Source organism: Rana temporaria, chromosome 6 (genome assembly GCF_905171775.1).
Source record: "Rana temporaria chromosome 6, aRanTem1.1, whole genome shotgun sequence".
NCBI lineage: Eukaryota > Metazoa > Chordata > Amphibia > Anura > Ranidae > Rana > Rana temporaria.
Window position 1 is genome coordinate 43620372 of NC_053494.1, and position 23124 is coordinate 43643495.

General features: G+C 44.6%; 1 protein-coding gene across 3 annotated transcripts; it reads right to left on the reverse strand.

Moving 5' to 3' along the window:
• Window positions 1–941: 941 nt before the first annotated feature.
• On the reverse strand, window positions 942–22639 carry NSMCE1 (NSE1 homolog, SMC5-SMC6 complex component). Of its 3 annotated transcripts, none has more exons than XM_040356712.1 (8): window positions 22551–22639; window positions 19581–19698; window positions 16050–16171; window positions 12643–12720; window positions 9405–9551; window positions 8446–8562; window positions 4895–5015; window positions 942–1649 (listed from the first exon to the last, which is right to left on the reverse strand). In XM_040356712.1, exons 2-8 carry the CDS (start codon window positions 19684–19686, stop codon window positions 1540–1542), a joined length of 801 nt encoding a protein of 266 aa, XP_040212646.1. In that variant the 5' UTR covers window positions 19687–19698; window positions 22551–22639; the 3' UTR covers window positions 942–1539. The 3 variants fall into 3 exon arrangements, with proteins under 3 accessions (XP_040212646.1, XP_040212645.1, XP_040212647.1); XM_040356711.1 differs by having other exon boundaries at window positions 22515–22639; XM_040356713.1 differs by lacking the exon at window positions 22551–22639 and adding an exon at window positions 22365–22451 and having other exon boundaries at window positions 943–1649.
• Window positions 22640–23124: the final 485 nt, after the last annotated feature.

The window sequence follows — 23124 nt, forward strand, 5'->3', positions numbered from 1 at the left end:
GCACAAAAAAGTTTCATGAATAGCCAGAAAAATGATATAATGATGTGCCGAGAAATAAAGTAGCAATAATAGATAAATAACGATTAATAAAAGTGGCGGTGGAGCCGGCACATAGAAAGAGAACCTTCCATCGCCCCAAAGTCAGTATGTGGTATTACATTGAAAAAAGAGAGGGAGCAGAGAAAAATATGTGATAGCACAAGGTTCTGCTTACCGTAAAGATTGTATATGTCATGAACTAGTCCTCCCGGATCTCGAGCAGCAACGTCCGCATGTGGCAGACGTACCACCTGGGATCTTAAGACGCCTCGCATGCGCAGATGTTGAGATGTTGCCTGATTGACGTAAATGGCGACCCATTGGCGCCATGCGTCACAAACATCGCCACATCAGGCCCGTCATGTTTGTAATGCACGGCACCAATGGGTCGCTGCCGACGTCAATCAGGCAACCTCTGCGCAGGTGCCGGCGTCTTCTTAAGATCCCAGGCGGAACGTTTGCCACATGGGACGTTGCTGCTGGAGATCCGGGAGGACTAAGCCGGTTCATGAGGGCCGTGCTGGACCTTGAAGGGGTGCTTTTCCACCAATTCGGTGAATATACGATGGGAAGTTTTTCTTCCACTTCATCCAAATGATGTAATCAAAATTTCTTTTAACTCATCAATTTATGATTCAGTGCTGGTATGTATGTTTTGGTGTGGCCACTATGTTTCAATGTTGACGCAGCTCTGTATGCCTTTTTGATAAAATATGATTTGCTCTCATTCAGAATATATCTACACTACCCTCTCCATTCCCCTAACAAAGGGATACTTGATAAATCTCCCGAAACGCTTCGGACAAAGGAGACATGTTTCTTCCTAATCTGAATCTATGTAGCTCTCTATGAGCATATTTTTAAAAAAAATGCTGTATTGTATAATATGGTGATGTGTTTGACATCACAAACATGTTTTTAAAATGTGTATATTAATAAACTTGAAAGTTTTTACGATACACTGTGTATACAATTAGTTGGCCCAGGAAGTCCCATTGTACCGGGGGGGGTACTTTTCCTCGTTTGGTTTTCTATACGCCCAAACATTTCCATTCCACACCATATTGGTACCCACATAATCTGGTCCAAACTAACTCCTTCTTTCCCTGAAATACGCAGCTCAACAAGACTAAACAAGGCTATTCAACCTATAACCACGCCCCCTAGCCACTAACACGCAAAAAAACACATTGACATGCGACTGTCACAAGAGTTCGTGATGTGTATGCAGCGATTGACAGCCTGGCTTCACCTTCTCTATTCTAAGTGAGAAACAAATGATGGCACCTAATAAGGGAATAACAGGGTCTCAGGGGATCGACCGGAGAAGTATTTCTGTTCACAGATTATACGCCAAGTAGGAGTAGTTTGTATTTGGCGGCACTTTCTGTAAACACTGAAAGTCCAGAAGACTGAACTAAAAAAAAAAAAAAATACACAAAACTGTATGAAAGCACAAATTAAATATATACAAAATCGAAACCACAAATCATTTTGGAGTTATAAATGTCGTCTTGTCCTAGTGGATGCTGTTGAAACAATTTTTCTTCTCCCTTCCACTCTGGACACCTGGGAAGTGGATGGTGCTTCAGGACTCGCCTGTGAAAATACTAACAAACACAGAATATCCCCATTATGTAAAACAAAAACAATATTACTGTAGTATTTTGGTATTAGAGTGCAAAAATAAATAGTATATAGTAATCCACAGCAACTAGAAATCAGATTTCAGCAATTTACAGTGGGCAGGAACATCAGGCATGGTTTACTATACTCCACTGGCATTTACCCAATCAAGTTTTATTAAAGGGCCCGTCTACCCAAAAATGATGTTTGTATTTTACATAAATGATAGCAGCCAGATTTAAAGCTATCATTTAGCTTAAAAAAAAAAAAAAATTCTACAGCTTTAGTCAGATTACATCAAAAGCAGTGACTTCCAGCACTCATGTCCTCCCCAGTTGGATAGAACTATCGCAAATAAATCCAAATGCTTGGCGGATGCAGCCCCTTCTCGGATAGAGGAATCCAAAGTAAAACTACAAAAGAGCACCTAGTGTATTGTCAAAAAATATTTCAGAGATAAAAAGTCACAAAAGTACAACTTGTAAAAGCCAATAAACCACAAGATACCATACAGTGCAGGATGCGCGATTTCCAAAAACGCCCCGCTATGTTGGTAAACTGACGTGTTTTGGGAGCGCACCGCCTTCCTCGGAGCTATGCTAACCAACACATCAATATTCAAGTGATTAAATACAGACACACATACATAGCTCCATCCCTGAAAAACCCTGCCCCTAAATGCATCAGTTTGCAAAAATAGCGGGGTGTTGTTGGAATACACGCATCCTGCACTGTATGGCAACTTGTAGTTTATTGGCTTTTACAAATTGTACTTGTGTGTATCCATCTTTACCAGTTTTTATCTCTCACATAATTTGTGGCAATGCACCAAGTGCTTGCGCTTTCCTGTTTGTTCTTTTGTTAAGGCCAGCACACACGAAAAGAACATCTGAAGAAAACAATTGTAAAACAAACGATTGGCCAATTATCTGATCATTACTATAGTGCTTTTGACAGCCGATTCCAACTTTGGGGACAAAAATGTTGATGATACGTGAACACCAGTGTTAATTTCATTGACTTAAACCAGCCTTTCTCAACCAGTGTGCCGCGGCACACTGGTGTGCCGTCAGAGGTTCTCAGGTGTGCCGCGGGGTCAGTGGAGAGAAGGCCGTCAGATGAGCCTGCTCTCCTGCCGAACTGTGAGAAGCTCTGTCGGCTTCAAAATAGAAAGTAAAGTGCATAGGAGTGTGCTGTGCTCTCTGCTTCCCCCTAGAGTGCAGTACCTGGCTTAATGAGGAATCTGGAAAGGTACTGAGCTAGAAGCTAGATTCATTTTAAAATGGCTTTATACATGTGTCTGTGTGTGTGTCTGCACATGTGAGTGTATGTATGTATGTGTGTGTGTGTGTGCGCATGTAGGTATGTGTGTGTAAGCATGTGTGTATGCGTGCGTAAGCATGTGTGTATGCGTGCGTAAGCTTGTGTGTATGCGTGCGTAAGCTTGTGTGTGTAAGCATGTGTGTATGCGTGCGTAAGCTTGTGTGTGTAAGCATGTGTGTATGCGTGCGTAAGCTTGTGTGTATGCGTAAAGTGAAAAAAAGTGGTATATAAATCCATAATTTTTTTTTTTTTCACTTTATTTTTCTATATGAGTGGGTATTGTAGCGCTGCACTCCTTTGTATTATGTATTGCTTTGAAGTTTTTGTGCTGAACTTTAGTGCTAGCTGCTTCATTTATTTAATTTATTTTTTCAACGTATGATACACAATCATTTATCTTCACTAATTTCCTTTAGCGCTGCGTCAGCCTTAGGGCTTTTCTCTTTTCCATGTGTGTATGCATGTAAGCATGTGTCTGTATGTATGTTACTTTTAATCCTGACCCCCCCCCCCATTCCTGTACCATCAGAATGGCTTTTGTAGGGCTTGTTTGATAGCAGCAAGGACTGCTGCTCCTCTGAAAAGCAATCCATGCACAGATCGCTTTTCAGAGGCATTTGACAGGCGGTAAAGAGGCATTATGTTGCTCCCTCACCACCTGTTTTAGGCCCGTAAATGCAGCATCACCACAACTCTGCAATGCACACAGTTGCGGGGTAGTTGCAGTGCAGCCCTATTCACCCTCGGTATACCTCCAGTTGCAGCCACAGCATGTGAACACCCTCAGCTGCTACCTCTGCAGCTAAAGGTGGAGAAGTTGGGGGTGGTAAAAACAGCTCAACCATGTGGTTTTACCGCCCCTATGACATGTGAACAAGTCCTTGGTTCACATTTGTGTAGCTGCATGTAGGGCAGTCCATTAATTTCCGTACCCACAAAATGCAGGGAAACAAGTTTTTAAATTGCACTGCAGCAAAAGCACCCCACGTTTTCCAATCTGTGGGGGTACCATTAAGAATTAATGGTACCCCTAAAGAGCAGAGCATTTGTCTGTGAGCACGATTTTGCCCGTGTTCTGCGACACACCAAGCCTTGGACTGGGGTGCCTCAAGACTGAAAATACTTTTTAAGGGTGCCCCCGACTAGAAAAAGGTTGAGAAACACTGACTTAAACCAACTAAAACATTTTAGTCGTCTAACTTAATACCGTTTTAGTCAACTAAAATACGTCTAAAACTAAAACAATTGACTAAAATGCGACAAAACTAAAAGGGCATTTTAGTCCTAAGACTAAAACTAAATCAAAAATTTCTGCCAAAATTAAGACTGGTGAACACAACAGCCGATTTTCGTTTAATTAGTAAAGTTTTCGTCCGAAAAAAATCGTAAGAGAAAGACTATGCATGCTCGGAAACGAAAGAATACATTACATCACAACAACAAAAAATGGACAATTATTCATCCAATAATCTCATTGTGTGTACCTGGCTTTAAGCCTAGTCTACACGGCTGAATGTCGGGTGGCAGAAACCGGCCGATATTAGGCCCGTGTGTACTGCAGCCGAGCCGCTTCTGTCGATGGAGCATGACCAAAAAAAGGTCTGCCGATTGGCTCCCAATCAGTGCTCTCAGCCAATGGCTGAGAGCACTCACCGGAGTGTTCTGGGAGGGGGGCTGTCCCTGCACGTTCAATCTAGAGACGCCCCCTTGCACCATGCAGGATCTTTATCGTCTTATGAATGTTTTATGGGAATTTCTTTGGACTTTCTCTTATATGTTTTATAAGGTTTACATATTTTTTTTTATACATGAATATATATTTCTTGCGCTGCACAATTTTCATTTATATGCTTCAGTTTTGACTGGAATCTACTTTTAAACCACAATAAAGTTGAAATCAACATACTTGGAATTTCTTGCATCCATTGCTCTGTACACTGAGGGCATCTTGGCCCAGACTGTCCTCTGAAATACTTTTCCACACATGTCAAGTGAATCTTGATACCACAGTTTTCACAAACGTGACCCTAAGCACACAAATGATAAGAGAAAGAAAGAATTGAAGTTTACATGTGCATTTTTTGTGGGCTATTGTATTTGTAATGACATCACTATATATTGCACTGTAACCCTTTCACGGCCTGGCCCCACACGCCACTTTTAACCCCTTCACACCTAAGGGGAAAACAAATATTAATGCCTAAGCCCCAAGTACAATTTTACTACAATGACATGTGTTAGTACAGTGGTTCGCAACCTTCTAGTGCCGTGACCCCATGATAAAATTTCACAAGTTGTGGTGACCCCTAACGGTAAAATTATTTTCGTAGGGTTGTCAGCACCCAAGACAAGTAATTTGTGCCCCTAAACCATGGACATTTAGTGCTCTCTGGGTCCCTTCCACTCGTATTAAATCCCCCTATGGTACATTTTAGGTTATACCACGCTTTCTTTGTTCTCCTTTCTTTCCCTTTAATCTCGCTCTATACTAATTTCTCTTATTCTTTCTCTCCCTTTTGCCATCTTCATCCCCCTCTTTTCCGCTCCCTTCCATGTTTTCTCTATTTTTATTCCTTCTCTTACTCCTTGGTGGGGGGAGTTGGGATGAGTGTCGGTGCTGGTAGGGAGTTTGGGGTAAGTGGCAGTGCTGGGGGGAGTTCTGATCAGCCAACTCAGGTGCTCTTGATCAAGGTCATCCGCTGATCTGAGAACTGTAGTGTAATGGCAACTATAATCACAGGTAGTGTTACTCACTGTGTCCCCGACTTTGTGGTGTCTCGCAGCAGTGACACTTATGCAGAAATAGCAGCACCTCCCACTTCACATTCCTCACCAGTCAGATGACCTCTGCCCCCCAGCCATGCCATGAACTGAGTGGGTGGCCGCAAAAAGGCTGGGAGAGCGATGCAAGCTTCAGGAACAGACCAGGATTCGGTGACCCCTGGCAAATTGTCATTTGATCCCTGAGGGGGTCCCGACCCCCAGGTTGAGAACCACTGTGTTAGTAAAACCATACATATCATCACTACTTTGTTTATCCAGGTGGATTATACTTTGTTTTTTTTTTCAGGACAAATTTCATTTGGTGGTTCATCGCCTGATGGTTATCGCCTGTTTATTTATTTTTTTGTTTTTATTAAAGTAAAAATGGTCAAAAATAGTAAAAAAAAAAAAAATGTAGCTGCAGATTTCTTGTTACTACTATAAACAAAGAACAACCCAAAATAGATTGCAGCGATATCACATACACTATGGGCCAGATTCACAGTGGACTTACGACAGTGTATCTCCAGATACGCCGTCGTAAGTCCGAATGTGAGCCGTCGTATCTATGCGCCTGATTCATAGAATCAGTTACGCATAGATTTGGCCAAGATACGAGCGGCGTAAGTCTCCTACGCCGTCGTATCTTGGGTGTATATTTACGCTGGCCGCAAGGGGCGCTTCCGTAGATTTAAGTGTCGAATATGTAAATTAGGTAGATACGCCGAATCACGAACGTACTTGCGCCCGCTACGCCGTTTATGTTAGGCTTACGTCCGACGTAAAGTTACCCCTGCTATATGAGGCGCAGCCAATGCAAAGTATGGACGTCGGCAAGCGTATCTTTTTAGGTCGTTTAAGTAAGTTGTACGTGAATGGGGCTGTGCGTAGGTTACGTTCACGTCACAGGCATTGGGCCTGGCGTATCTTATGGAGTAAATTCTACGTGATACTGAGCATGCGCGCGCATGCGCCGTTCGTTAGGCGCATCATTTACGTGGGGTCACGATTCATTCACATACAACACGCCCCCTACCAGCTTATTTTGAATTAGGCAGGCTTACGCCGGCCAATTTACCATACGCCGCCGCAACTTACGGAGCAAGTGCTTTGTGAATACAGCACTTGCCTGTCTAAGTTGCGGAGGCGTAGGATACGCTACGCCCGCACAAAAATACGCCCATATACGTGAATCTGGCCCAATATTGCCAAAAGTATTGCTACGCCTACCTTTACACGCACATGAACTTTAATGCCATCCCAGTCTTAGTCCGTAGGGATGAATATTGATTTGGCCCTCCCTTTGTAGCTATAACAGCTTCAACTCTTCTGGGAAGGCTGTCCACAAGGTTTAGGAGCGTGTCTATGGGAATGTTTGACCATTCTTCCAGAAGTGCATTTGTGAGGTCAGGTACTGATGTTGGATGAGAAGGCCTGGCTTAGTCTCCGCTCAAATTCATCCCAAAGGTGTTCTTTTGGGTTGAGGTCAGGACTCTGTGCAGGCCTGTCAAGTTCCTCCACCCCAAACTCACTCATCTATCTTTATGGACCGAACATCTTTTTTTATCTCAATACATTTCCTGCAATACTTACCTCACTCGATCCAGTGCTGTGCCCATCTGTATCAGCTCTGTAGCGGCTCTCTCCTTGCATTCACAGGACATGCTGCGGTCAATCAAATCCTGTGAGCAGAGAGTGGGAGCTGGGTCTGAGCCACGCTGTTTGTGTCCCTGGACGAACACAGCCTGGCATGGGAGCGAGCCCACACATCTGCCCCCATAGCAAAGTGGCTTGCTATGAATGCAGACACAGAAGAGTAGGAGCAGAGAGTGCATGTTTGTTATTTTAAGAAATAAAAAGAAAAAAAAAACAGCCTTTATAACTATTTTTAGCCTTCTGTCCAGGAGTACCAATTTACAGATATATCTAAATTAAATTCTGTGAGGCTTCCGCATATATCAGGAGCTATATTACCTGGAACTTACTGCTAGGGCACTATTTTGGGGGCAAGCTGTTGTTGGTGACTTCCTTGGCTATTTGGACCTCCCCTGCTGTGGTTGATGTTGGTGACTTCCTTGGCTATTTGGACCTCCCCTGCTGTGGTTGATGTTGGTGACTTCCTTGGCTATTTGGACCTCCCCTGCTGTGGTTGATGTTGGCGACTTCCTTGGCTATTTGGACCTTCCCTGCTGTCAATGAAGTCACGGGTGTGCACCTAGATCATGGTGACAGTTCTTAGCTGAACAAATTCATAGCATCATCAGCACTGCTGCATCATCACTCTGATGTAGCATCCAAGGTCAAAGGACAAGTGACACCTTCACTGTAGCTGGATGCAACTACAGAGCTGGGGTGTTGCTGGGGGTAGGCGATGAAGGACTTATTTGCCCATATAGTAGAGACAAAAGCGAATATTTCTGAATATAGAGGGAATGCGCGTTATAATAAACTAATACTGCCAAAACTTATAAGCAACTTTTTAGCACCAGATCAGAAGGGAACAAAGCAAATATATTGTACAGCTCAAAAATGATCCACACATTAAATACAAAGAATGATGGAGGGCAAAGTTCAGTAATTCATAGCAACCAGATTACCACTTTCTAATTTGCTGCTATAGACCTGATAGCCTGTACTCATAACTATGCAAATTGTGAACAAATTAATATAGACCCATTAAATCAAATGTTATACCTGAATTGCAATGTTGTGACAAATGTTGCATTGTTTGACCACATCTTGGTAAGTAATCTGAATATAATGTTCCAATTCCATTATGCTTCGAGTGTGAAGACTGTACTCTCCTTCTTTCTATTAAAAAAGAAAAGCAAGACGATGAGTGGAAGACTTTACCAAGGCTTATTTGGAAATCAGTTAACTGGTTATAATGCAAGCTACAGAACAAAGTCAGATAATATGAGCGTACAAATGCAGGAGGCTTTTTAGTGGTCAAAAAAGGTAGCAGAAACTCTTAGATTCTGGATCTAAACTGGATGTAAAAGAATGAGGCAAGTGTGCTCACTGTATTCTATCACCAGTGTCTCCTGTAAGAGATATCGTATGACACAAAGCTGCCTGCTATATATGGCTTCAGTGGGTATGAAACCGGAATTTCAAATACCGAGCCTACTATACTACACTTAGGGCTAATGTACATAAAACATCTGTTTTTACTTTTGTACATCAGTTTGTGAAGCATATAATAGACACTTATATTGTCTAGTGTGCTCTTCCAGGTGGCTGGATGAGCTTTCCGACATGCTGCAATGCCTTAGCACTCCAGAAAAGCAGGAAACACTAAGAACCGATCACCACCTTTTACAGTCTTTGGTTCTTGCCCAGTAACTACTGCATTTTGATTTTAGATGGTGGGACTGCCAATCGTAGCGATTTGTCAGTGGTGAGGTAAAGGCCATTATATTTGACAGCAGTTTCCATAGAAAAACCTGTGTTTCTAGGATATAAGGTAACTCTGTAACATTCAGAAAGTTCACTTGGAGGTGCAAACTAGACAGCATATGTGTCTATTACATAAGTAGTCTATGGTTAGAAGTTCCCTTTAAATTAGCAATTTTTGAGAAAGCTTTATTTTCTATAAGGAACGTCTAAAAACCAACTGTTCTGCTATAACAAATGTTTCTTGCCCAACACACCTCGATCAACCACTTGTCTTGTACAAACTGTTGCAATAGTTGTTCAATCTCCTTCTTCTTCATTTTCTTGGTTTGAAGCTGGTCTGCAAGATTCAAAATGTTTGTGGAAGATGCAAACCCACTGTCAGAGTCAATAATTAGATCCATCTGTTCAGAAAAAGATACAGCAAAGAAAATTGTGTAAGACGTGAAAACAATGTGTTAAACCATTTTTGGAACCTTTTGTGATCCAGATGAGGGTAAAAAATATGAGGCAATTTTGATGAGCAAAGATCAATTGTACATAGGTCTGTTTTAACAACAATTTTATCAGTTCCCCTCAGCACAGCCTCACCGTGCCCCACCATTGCATCCTCACCGTGCCCACCATTGCATCCACACCGTGCCCACCATTGCATCCTCACCGTGCCCACCATTGCAGCCTCACCGTGCCCACCATTGCAGCCTCACCATCCTCACCGTGCCCCCTTCGCGGACTCCCCCGTTATCCCAGGTCAGCAAAGACCCCCTGAGTGGATTTCCCGATGAATGGGACCCTTGTGTGTGTGTGTGTATGGTGGGGAATTATGAGGCCGCTCCAAGCCTAAGGAGATTAGACAAATCCTTCCCAGACTGAACAAAGTGCAGCTTTCCTGCAGAACTCACCCTCCACACCCCATGTATGGGGGCAGACTCCGGGGGGCGCTCCTCTCTTTAGGTCCATGGTGTGGATGGGACTTCCCAATGGATTCCTCTCTCTCTCTCTCTCTCTCTGTGGGTCAGGATCAGATGGAGGAATACCTGAGCCGGTCCTGAGTGTCAGAGACACAACCTGCTCTGCATCGGACAGTCTGACCATTAATGCCGGCTGATCCTTCTTAGAGAAGGAGATTAGAGGGAGAGGAGGGCGACACTGGGGGGGGAGACGTGACACCGCGGGAGGAGGATGACACTGCTCTTCAGGGAGGAGACATGCAGCTATACACACCGGGGGGACTACAAATACCAGGGGGGCTGCTGATTAGAAGTGGTGCAGCCACCATTGTATTTCTAATTAAAGGCTTTACAATGAACTGTAAAAGTGAAGAGGAGAGCCGTTCTCCCAGTGATCGCCCCGATGGCAGAGAGCATAGAGGAAGAGGAGAGCCGTGGGATTGCAGAGCGGTATAGCACACTGCTTCAACTTACATTGAAATTTCCTCCGCTCTGCCCACAGCCCCGCCTCCTCCTGACCCCGCACCTGTAATAGACAGAATGCGGGTCCAATGCTGAGATGTGTTGTCTATCACAGGCGTGGGGTCAGGAGGAGGCGGGGCTGTTGGAGCGAGCAGAGCAGAGCAAATTTCAATGCAAGTTGTAACAGCGGGCTATACCGCTCTGCGATCCCACAGCTCTCCTCTTTCCCATATGCCATCGGGGCGATCACTGCGAGAATGGCTCGCGATTAACCCCGATAGCCTGCAGTGCTAGACCTAATTTTCCACTCTCAAAATGCCAGTGAAAAATTTGAGGTCTATATATATATATATATATATATATATATATATATATATATATATATATATATATATATGCTGCACAATTCTGGCTAAAATGAGAATCATAATTTTTTTTGCTTAGAATAAAGACCACGATTCTCACGGTGTAATATCGTCTTTCACATTATACAAAAAAATTGGGCTAACTTTACCGTCTATTTTTTTTTTTTTTTTTTATTAAAACAACCACCATTTTATATCTCATGTTTGGGTGTTGCAAGTAATTTTCTAGCAGAAAATTATTTTTACTTGTAAGCAACAAATGTCAGAAAAGGTTTGGTCTTTAAATGGTTAAATTTTCTTCATCTACACAAAGTTCTTTCCGTTGATAAAAGAACAAAAAGATACTTTGCTTCACTTATTAGCATTGTTATAAAACTTGGCAGGCTGCCTGGATTTTTTTTTCCCAGCTGTGAGAACTCTCTGCACTTGCTAGAAAGATTGTGACATGCTTTTTTAAAGATCGGAAAGGGAAAAAGATCACAATTTAGATTCTTAACGATTAATCGTGCATCTCTAATATATATACCGTATATATGAATAAAATGTACATGGTTTTGAAGGTAAAACATTTTTTTTACATTATTTTGTTAACACTGGATCCTGCAAAGCTTTGCAACGGTGATCAGTGGATTGCAGGTGCAGTGCTAGGCTCCTGCAGACACTCAGTACAGCCGTTTGCCCATACCTTCCATACAGGCAGACAATTACTGAAGCGCAGGAAGAGTCCATGAACTACAAGGGCACTCATTAGTGCTCCTGTAGTTCATCGAGAACTATAAGCTGTCTGTTGTGGTGACTTGTAGCTCATTCATTCACAGATCTCTGTGAAAGATTGACGCAGCTGTGTGGGTGGAGATTCGCAAAGCTGTGCTGTCTTTAAAATGTGACAGTGGGTGCAGGGCAAGGATCCCTGACCCACTGTCATGGGAGGGTTGGGTGGGGGGGAAGAGAGGTTGGCTGCTGTAAAATGACATGTTATGCCTGATATACAAAAGTAAGATGTAACATATTACCAAAGATAAGCTATGAGTAAACACTAAAGTTAGTGTGAAACGCGTCAACTGTCCTAGGTCCTGTTGCTGTGATTTTTAGTGCCCGTTTCCAGGTTTTTTTACAATAAAGCTACGTTGGATTGGAGTGCGGCTGTCCTAATTATCTTTTGTTTCAAATTGCTATGTGCATTGCCAACACCCTCAGTTTCTGAGAAGAAGATTTTACCAAACAAGACCTGCCTGGAGCAGCAATTTCTGTCTCTTTACTAAAGGTGAACTTATCCTTTAAACTGCAAAGTGAAGAGGAGAGGTGTTGTCACACCATTAAAGCATTGTACAGGAAAATAGTGAATAGCCAAGCAGAGCTCACTGTAGAGCTGTACAGAAAGTAGATGGCCAAGCAGAGATCAGTAGCATCACAGGGCACATGGACAAGCACAGGAGACCTACACTAAACATCACTGTGCTCTGCATCGGACCTCAGCAACTTTTCAATGCAGCTTTCCTATGTGAAAAATGTGACCGCACCTCTTCGCTTGCCAATCTCTGTCATTAGGCTGAATAAAGAGATGTTCTTATTTTGCTTCTGTTCTGCAGAAGTTGCCATCACATGTACCCAATCCCAATTAGGCAAGGTGGAGTACAGAAGGGAGAGGGCATTAATAGCACTGCTTGCACTATAAACGGTAGGTTTTAAGAAAAAAAAAAAAATAAAGCATATTTTACCGTTTTTCTGAACAATTCCAGTTCATTCTCCCCAAAATCTGAGGCCATTTTAGTAACATCATTTTCTGCAAGGTTGAGCTAGGGAAGAAGAAAAATATTACAACACTAGGAATTAATCAGGTTATATCCCCCTCCCCCCCACCTGAACAACAAAAACAACCTCAGACTGTACTGCATAAGTCACTACACAATCATCTTCTGATCCTTATGTCATTACATACAGCAATCATTAACCACTTCCATACAGGGCAGTTATACACCCATCCATACCAGGCCTATTCTGGCACTTCTTTCCTACATGTACAAATCATAATTTTTTTGCTAGAAAATTACGCAGAACCCCCAAACATTATATATGTTTTTTTAGCAGACACCCTAGGGAATAAAACGATGGTCATTGAAACGTTTTATCTTGCACGCTATTTGCGCAATAATTTTTCAAACGCCTTTTTTTTGGAAAAAAATTGATTCATGAATTAAAAAAATAACAAAACAGTAAAGTTAGCCCAATTTTTTTGTAAAATATGAAATATGATGTTACACCGAGTAAATAGATACCTAACATGTCACGCTTTAAAATTGCGCACACTCATGGAATTGCGCCAAACTTCGGTACTTAAAAATCTCCATAGGCAACGCTTTGAAATTTTTTACAGGTTACCGGTTTAGATTTACAGAGGAGATCTAGTGCTAGAATTGTTGCTGGCACTCTAACGCACGCGGCGATACCTCACATATGTGGTTTAAACGGCGTTTACATATGTCGGCGGGACTTGCGTGTGCGTTCGCTTCTGCGCGCGACCTACTGGGGACAGGGGCGTTAAAAAAAAATATTTTTTATTTATTTATTTTTTTACATATTTATTTCTTTTTTTTACACTTTTTTTTTTTATTTTATTTTTTTTATTATAACTTTTATTCCTATTACAAGGAATGTAAACATCCCTTGTAATAGGAATGTGTGTGACAGGTCCTCTTTATGGAGAGATGCAGGGTCAATAAGACCCCACATCTCTCCTCCAGGCTGGAAAGCATGAAATTGGTGAAAAAAAATTCACCGATCTCATGCTTGCTGTTGCTTAGCAGCCGCAATTGCGGCTTTGTTTACTTACGGGGACCCGGGCGTGACGTCATCACATCGCGCCCGGGTCCTCCGACGGTCATAGAGATGACTGGTGACCATCTGGTCACCAGTCATCTCTATGCTTCCTGCCAGCGCCGGACGATTCGTTCTCCGGGCCCCCGATGGCACGGGAGAGCCCGGAGAAGCACCGGATGGCGGCGGGAGGGGGGGATGTCCCCTCCCGCCGCCTGTAAGAACGATCTAGCGGCGGAATCGCCGCTATGATCGTTCTTACGTTGTGCAGAATCGCCGGCAGGAGAGAAGGATATCTGAATGATGCCTCTAGCTGCAGGCATCATTCAGATATCCACCCGCAAAGCCCAGGACGTCACATGACGTCCTCCTGGATCGAGGAGGGGTTCCTGCCGCCGTCATTTCACAATGACGCGGTAGGGAAGTGGTTAAATAAAACATCTTCTTTATTGCGCTAACAAGCTGTCTTCCAACATGTATAGTTACACTGAAAAAAAATCTATTATCCTCTGGCAGCCTCTTCAGCATGCGACATATCTAGGAATGTTGAATGCCCGTGTCCCTCGCCCAGCGATTCCATCTTTAGATCCCTATGTCACTGCTAAGCCCTGTAATGACATCTGAGAAGTCCGAGGATGGAAGCACCACAAGATGGAATATTAACCAAGAAACTGTAAACCCCAACAATGAACTTCTCTTAATTACACCCTTTGGGTCCGTTAAATATACAATTTACAATATACAATTTAAAGAATTTGTTAAATCTTTCTGATAAGCACAGAATGTCCACTGATCCTACCATAAATCCTGTGAGCTCCTAACTTCCTATACCCTGTGCCTGAGTGGCACTGTTATCAGTAAACAGTATTATCAGCCTTGCTCAGTTCTCTCTGTTGACTACAGAAAACCTTCCCCTAAGCTGTGAAGGTGGGGAGGGGGATTGGCAGCCGTTCTGTAGTCCTAACTTTCTGTCCTGGGATGAAAATGCCACCTGTTTATAGATACAGTACAGATACACATACGTTATCACCCTTGGACAGGAAGTGTTACAGGATTAGCATTCCATCGCAGCATCATGCTGTGGGGATGTTTTTCAGAGGCAGGAACTCAGGGACTAGTCAGGATCGAGAGAAAGATGAATGCAGGAATGTACAGAGACGTCCTTGAGGAAAACCTGCTCCAGAGCGCTCCAGACCTCAGAGTGGAAATTAAACTGTGGCTCCACAGACCATCGGGCACATGCTTGGAGCCCACTGGTGGTCTGCAAAACTATACCAATGCCCTAAAGCACACCTCCAAATTTTGTTAAACATAAAAAATGCAGGCCACTCCCTACCTCATCGTCCTATTAGCCAGTAACACTTTACCATCATGGTGATGGGCAAAAAGGAAGGTGGTGGAGCCTGCAGGCAAGCTGATGCCTGCATTTTAAACCGGTTGTATACCCTCATATAGTACTTGCACCTACAGGTAAGCCTACATTAAGGCTTACCTGTAGGTGCTTGCATGATCTCCTTAACCTACATGGTTGAGGAGATATTTGCAGAAAATCTGGCACCAATCTGGCACCGACGCATGCGCGCCGTAGAAAACAGGGCAGGCGCACTGAGCATGCTGGGTCTTGAATGGGAAAGTTCCGGAAACTCGCGCATGCGCTGGGATCGTGCCGGTCGTGTCATTGTCGCTCCGGCCAGTCACACGGCAGAGTAGCGATACCCGGAAGTCACTCCGGGTATCATGGCGGCGGCGGAGGAGAGGAACGAGGGTCGCTGCGGAGGCTTCGATCTAAGGTAAGTAATTCATAATGAGCTAGTATGCTAGTCATACTAGCTCATTATGCCTTTGTCTTGCAGGTATTTTTTTATGTGTTTTTGGGTATACAACCGCTTTAATCCTGGGGCCATTAAAGCTGACCATACATGGATCAAATTTTAGTGCCACCAGCTATAGCCAGAAGGGCTCCCCGCCGGCAGAATACAATGGCGCAGTGGAAGGGATTCCCCCCATCCACATCAAATGTGTGGATAAGGGGATTTTTTTTTTATCATATATGGCCTGCCTTAGTATTATCATACTGACAGGTGTGCTTTCAGTAATGAAGTCAAAACTAATAATACAATGGTACTTCCACATAATTTTAATCAACCGAACATTATCGAGTAATCTTTATAAGCCCAGATATTGATCTGACGCTAACAACAATCGTCCAGTCTGCCCCATTCACTGACGCAAAACGGTTTAGTGTGTGGACAACTGTTTTGGGCTGCACTGAGCTGTTGGAGGGGGAAAAAAAATTCAAAACTTTACGTACCAGAGCATAGTATTTTTTTCCATCATTTTCATCAGTTCCTTTCCTTATCTGCATAAACACAGGCTGCAAATGTTTGTTGATGATAGAAACAAAATCATCTAGCTTGTCATGCATATACTGGACTGAAAAACAACAAACATGCATTATGCATCAAAAGTCTAAGTAAAAAGTGAAGTGTTTCCAAATGTACCAAACTGCAGGAAGGCCTTAAAGGAGTTCTATAATCACAGCACACACTTTACTTTTATAACATCAGCATTGTATTAGTAATAAAAACAACTGTTATTTTGACAATACAGTATAACCTTACTGAAATATCGCCATGCATGTTTTGCAGCTTCTCTACTTATTCCGTTGGTTTACTTTCAAATTCTAAGGACTACATATCCCATGGAACCTTGCTGCCTGCAAGCAGTGATTCCTGCACTGACTCCGCCTCCTGAAACTCCTCCTCTCAACACCATTGTAGTTCAGCAGGCAGGCTCTCTGAATTCTGTGATACAGCAGTGCCTACCTACAGAGCATAGTGAATATGTGCCACAGAATTCAAGCAAGTAAATGTGTGAAAATTCTTCACAAAAAAAAGGACCAAACGTCAATATTGTTCAGATTAATAGAAGTATGAATTGAAATTCTTTCTTGCAGTTTACAAATCACCTCTCTGTAGCTCAGTATAAAGCCTCATACGCACGATCGGATTGTCAAAGCGTAGGGCTTTTGGCCGAAGGGCGTTGGCCGTGAACTTGTCTTGCATACAAACGGCAAAGAATTGTCGGCCAACAAACACAAAACTATGTGTTTTTTCAGCTCTTTAGCGCCACCCTTTGGGCAACTTCTGCTAATGTTGTGTTATGGTTAGCATTGCTTCTGAGCATGTGTGTACACACGATCGGATAATCCGACAACACACACTTGTTGTCAGACAATTTTAAAGCATGCTATTCCACATTTGTTGGCGGAAAATCCGACAACAACTGTCCGTTGGAGCATACAAACAGTCGGATTTTCCGACAACAGCCTGTCATCACACAATTCCCGTCAGATAATCTGATCGTGTGTATGAGGCTTTAGATTCTCATAGTTGATGGAGAAGAGATTTCTGCTGGACAGAACGAATGGTGTGAAATGGCCAGTTCGTTGCCTAAAAGGTGGATGTTTTTAGACACAGATAGATTTTACTTCCTGCTAAAGCCCAAGATTTTACTTTTGAATCCCAATCAAAAATCAGACCCAGATAAATGCGTTTACAACTGAAAACTTTGACCCCCTTATGCATCCTCCCTGAAGTGGTCTCTCAGCACCGACAATGAGCTTTGGGTCTCGTACCAACGATCGCAGCATAGTAGGACTGGCTCTTGATCACTTATTGCTGTGAAAGCCTGTGCATGGCTGTCAGAGATCAGTCACTGTACAGCTCACCCGTGTTCACTCTCACCTCTTGAATGGAAAAGAAGATACACTGTATCTTTCTCTATTTGCCAGAGGAGAAGATTGTAAACCAAAGAAAAGTTGTTTAAAAATAAAGATAACAAAGCTTGATCAGGGTTTGATTTAGGCCAGGGGGTAATGAATTAACATTCACAGAGGACCGATCAGTAAAAAATTTGTCTAGGAAAGTTCCGAATCGCATCTTTGTGCAATGACTCAGATCCTTCACATCACAGCCCCCCTCCTATATTTCACAATCCTGTTCTTACATCAGTGTCCTCAGACCCTCTGCATATCACAATCCCCCTTCACATAACAGTTTCCCCTTCACAGCAGTGTTCTGAACCCCCCTTCACAGTGGTGCCCTCTGCTACACACCCTTCACATTACAGTCTCCTACAGCTCTGGCACCCCCTTCTCATCAAAGCCCCCTGCAGCTCTGGCTCCTCCTCAACAAAGCCTCCTGCAGCTTAGGCTCCTCCTCAAAGCCCCCTGTAGCTCCGGCTCCTCCTCATCAAAGCCCCCTGCAGCTTTGCCCCCCCCCCCCTTCTCATGGCACAACTCTGCTCATTCCTACCTTAAGCCGGCCATAGACGGTTTAGCAGGGACCATCTGAGAATTAAACCATGTTTTGGCAGGCGGGCTGTACCCAAGATGATCGATCAACTTGGGTACAACCAGCCTGTTGGAGTTTTCATACAATTATTGTACGCGGCTGCAGCCACTAGCAATAATCACTGTGTGTTCTCCCAGCCATGATGGCTCCCCCCGCTGGGATAACACAATAGCATCACGAGGGGGATCAACAATGTTGATAGGGGAAAAAAATGGGGTGACTTTATTTCCTGCAACCCAGGAGCTACAAATACTGCAGCTGCTGACTTTTAATATTAGGACACTTACTTGTCCTGGAGTCCAGCGCCGTCCGCAGCAGAGGACGAGCGATCGCTCGTCTCTCTGCTGCTCCCCCCGCCATCCTCAGTGAGGGAACCAGGAAGTGAAGCGCTCCGGCTTCACTACCCGGTTCCCTACGGCGCATGCGCGAGTCGCGCTGCGCCCGCCGATTGGCTCACACACTGTGTGCTGGGAGCCGAGTGTTCCCAGCACACAACGGGCGACAGACGAGAAGTCAGAAAAACCTGTCTTTTGCCCGTAGCGTGTGGCCGGAAGTGGGTGCAAATACCAGTCTTTAGACAGGTATCTGCACCCCCCTCCCCCCTGAAAGGTGTCAAATGTGACACCGGAGGGGGGGCGGGTGCCGATCAGCGTGAGTTCCACTTTAGGGTGGAGCTCCGCTTTAACTCAGGCACACAGAACAGGGGACATAGCAGCACTGAATGGAGGGAGAACATATTAACAAGCTGATTGGTTGCTAAGACTGCCCTGCATCCTAGTAACCAATCCCCAGCCTGTTAAAATGAAAAGTTAATTCCGGCAGCTCCCACCCTCTATCTAGTGCTGCTGTGCCTCTTTCTCCGTGTGCAGAACTGTTCTGCCTCCTGCTCTGTGCTCCGCCATGATAGTGACAGCAACAGAGGCAGGGAGAAAGAACCAGATCCTAAATGGTGGGACTGTGGCAGTCCGAATGGGACAGTGGATCGGTACGGATCCGGATCACAGTCTGCCATTTAGTGATGCCTGATATAAACAGTATAATGATCGTGTGCTGCTACTTCATTGTGAAATCACAGCAAGTTGGCATGAGACCTTGATCAAGCTGTATTCCTCAAGTACCTTGGAGATCAAGGATATGGTGGTACAGACTGGCAGGGGTATGTAGATTAAATGGCAGGTGGTAGCTAAAAGAGGACCCCAAAAACCAGCAGATCTGACCTTCCAGAAATAGTAGATCTTCTAGATTTGCAGGTACGGTGTTACACTTCAGGTTTGTAAGCCAAGGAAGTCATAAAACATTTGACAACAAAGAAATATAAGACATGTGCAGTTATTTGTGACAAGTACCGGTACCATCCAATTAAACAGTGTACAAAGTTCACACCTTTCATCGTATGCTCACTGCAATTATGTATTTTTTGTCTTTTGCACAAAGTTATTAAACCACACAAAATTACACCAAAATTCTAAGATCAATTACACACAAACCTTTGTGAACCTCACAACAATGTCTATGCAACCCTCTTAAAACAGATGCTTCCAATATGCCATGGGACATTAACACCTGGAGGAACCTCTGGTGGGCTTGGTTCATCGTTACCTTCCACTGTAAAATAGGAGAAAAAAAACAAAAACATATATTACATACATTTCCAATTCACTAAAGTAATGTATAACACCAATCAGTTCCTGTTGTCCTTTCCGCTCTGACACAAAGAAATTGCCCCTGGAAGTCTTGAGAAACTGAATCTCCCGTCCCTACCACTGCAATCTGTGGTTCCTCACTCTGACCCCCCAAATCACCAATGCTGGGGCACCATTCCACACACTGACACCAGCGATTAGGTATTATTCCTCCCACCGACCCCAACTGAAACTTCCAGGAGTGCCAATCTCCCGTTCCTACCACTGCAATCTGTGGTCCCCCAAATCATTACAGAACCCAGTAGTGATGTACGGGTCAATAGGGGGAACCACTGAACACTGATGGGGAACAGGAGATGAGCACTCCCAAAAGCGTTGCTTTCTGAAGATGTTGGGGGGGAGTAATTTCCCTGCTTTGGAGAAATCTCCATTTGAATTTTAGACCCCTTTCACACTGGGGCCGCAGCCGGGTGAGCAATAAAGCGCAGCTTGTTTTAGCGGTGCCAAAGCGTTTTTAAAGCAGTGCATTTTGGCAGCTAGCAGGAATCTTCTTCAGAAACCAGCGCTTTTGGGAGTGTTTATCTCCTGTTCCCCATCGGTGTTCAGTGGTTCCCCCTATTGAATGGGAGTTTGGCACTCCTGGGGGTTTCAGTTGGGGTCGGTGGGAGGAATAATGCCCAATCGCTGGTGTCAGTGTGTGCAATAGTGCCCCAGCATTGGTGTCCGTGGGAGAAATAGTAGTAACCCATCATGGGTGTCCGTGGGAGGAATAGTACCCCATCATGGGTGTCCGTGGGAGGAATAGTACCCCATCATGGGTGTCCGTGGGAGGAATAGTACCCCATCATTGGTGTGTGTGGGAGGAATAGTACCCCATCATTGGTGTGTGTGGGAGGAATAGTACCCCATCATTGGTGTCCGTGGGAAGAATAGTATCCCATCATTGGTGTCCGTGGGAAGAATAGTACCCCATCATTGGTGTCCGTGGGAAGAATAGTACCCCATCATTGGTGTCCGTGGGAAGAATAGTACCCCATCATTGGTGTCCGTGGGAAGAATAGTGCCCAATCATTGGTGTCCGTGGGAAAAATAGTACCCCATCATTGGTGTCCGTGGGAAGAATAGTGCCCAATCATTGGTGTCCGTGGGAAGAATAGTGCCCCAGCATTGGTGTCCGTGGGAAGAATAGTGCCCAATCATTGGTGTCCGTGGGAAGAATAGTGCCCCATCATTGGTGTCCGTGGGAAGAATAGTGCCCCATCATTGGTGTCCGTGGGAGGAATAGTGCCCAAGCATTGGTGTCCGTGGGAGGAATAGTGCCCAAGCATTGGTGTCCGTGGGAGGAATAGTGCCCCAGCATTGGTGTCCGTGGGAGGAATAGTGCCCCAGCATTGGTGTCCGTGGGAGGAATAGTGCCCCAGCATTGGTGTCCGTGGGAGGAATAGTGCCCCAGCATTGGTGTCCGTGGGAGGAATAGTGCCCCAGCATTGGTGTCCGTGGGAGGAATAGTGCCCCAGCATTGGTGTCCGTGGGAGGAATAGTGCCCCAGCATTGGTGTCCGTGGGAGGAATAGTGCCCCAGCATTGGTGTCCGTGGGAGGAATAGTGCCCCAGCATTGGTGTCCGTGGGAGGAATAGTGCCCCAGCATTGGTGTCCGTAGGTGGAATAGTGCCCCAGCATTGGTGTCCGTGGGAGGAATAGTGCCCTGTCTGTGTCAGTAGAAAGATTATTGCCTCATTGTTGGTGTCAGTGGGAGGAATAGTGTCATGTACCAGTGAGAGGAATACTGTCAGGTAAAAGCGGGCCACAGTTTGGAGACCATTGCTTTAAATCACCAGTTATTGGAGATTTCAACAAATTGCTGTTTGGACAACACCGGCAACCAAATAAAGTCCGCTGCACGCTATTGTGAGCGGAGATTGTAACTCACTCCGATACTAACCGACAAAATGGCCACCTCCAAGGCGCCAATAACTTTGTCCTCGTTAGCCGCTGAGCTGTCAAAACAGCTGAAGCTTCCTGCACCGGACTGTATTCGGTTGCCGGTGTTGTGTCCACACAGCAATTCATCAAAATCTCCAATTACGGATGGCTTAAAGAAACCGGAAGTGACGCGGTTGGAGTTTCTGACGCGTTGGCTAAGGAAACTTTCACACTGCTGCGATTTCAGCAAATGCCTTTGTAAACCTGAGGTCTATGGACCTCCACTCGCATGAAAATCAGACCAAAGTAGAAGAGGGACTAGTTTGAAAATCCTCACGACTTGAAGTCGCAGAGATATAAATGGTTTTGATTGGAAATCGTGGGGAACAACTTGTCATGTGACTTTGCAGTCCAAAGCCGCAGGACACGTCGCACAAGTGTGAAAGGGGTCTTGTTTGACAGATCAGCCATGAAGCAAAGCATTGTGGCTGCAGTGTATACAAATCCCTGACCGCTGCCTTTGCGGTAAAAATGTGTCTCAAACATAGGGTTTTACCCCCCCCCCCCCAACTTCACATGTGACCACTCTTAATTAAACAGGAAGTTCTCTGCAGATCACCATGGTAAGGCAGCCCCCCCTTTTAGTGCTACTTCTCACTTCAAACGTACAATTCTGTACACATGTCTCCATAGCAACCAACTCACATCAGTGACTGCACTATGGCTGGTTGCCCCGGGTTACCGCCCCTCCTCCTGGATACAGACACACAGCACACTGACTGGTCTAATAACTACTTTACATAAGTAAATAACCCCCCTATTCCCCTCACACAGCCCCCCAGCAGCGGCTCTCACCACACTCTGATATACAATCACATGTACGGAACATACAGTCCACGGGAAAATGGCGGGAACACAGACAGACACAGGAACTGCCAATAGCGCCGAGGAAAAGGGAGCTGAGCACTGCGCGTGCGTATTGTACGTATTAGTGGCGCGCCGTCAGAAGTATTAGATGCAGTATTTAGTGTTGTCACTAGATGGCAGTGCGTCACTGTGCTATTCTGGTCAACAACTCAATCCGCTCTATGTGACACCTGATGATGAATAATAGAGTAAAACATTTTCCAAAAACACTTCAATATTGGGGGATATATATCTTACAGCAAAGAAATATTCTAATTACCCTCTAGAATGTTGTGCCTGATGTGTAAATAGCACAGTATTGGTGGTCGGGGAAGAGGTGACTGGGTAGGTATGTTCTGTAGAGAGATGTCTGGGCACAGGGGTGGTCGGTGGAGAAGGGTGCGGGCACAGTGGTGGTCGGTGGAAAAGGATGCAGGCACAGGCGTGGTCGGTGGAAAAGGGTGCATGGTTGGTAAAGGGTGTGGGCGCAGTGGTGGTCAGTGGAAAAGGGTGCAGGCACAGGGGTGGTCAGTGGAGAAGGGTGCGTGGTTGGTGAAGG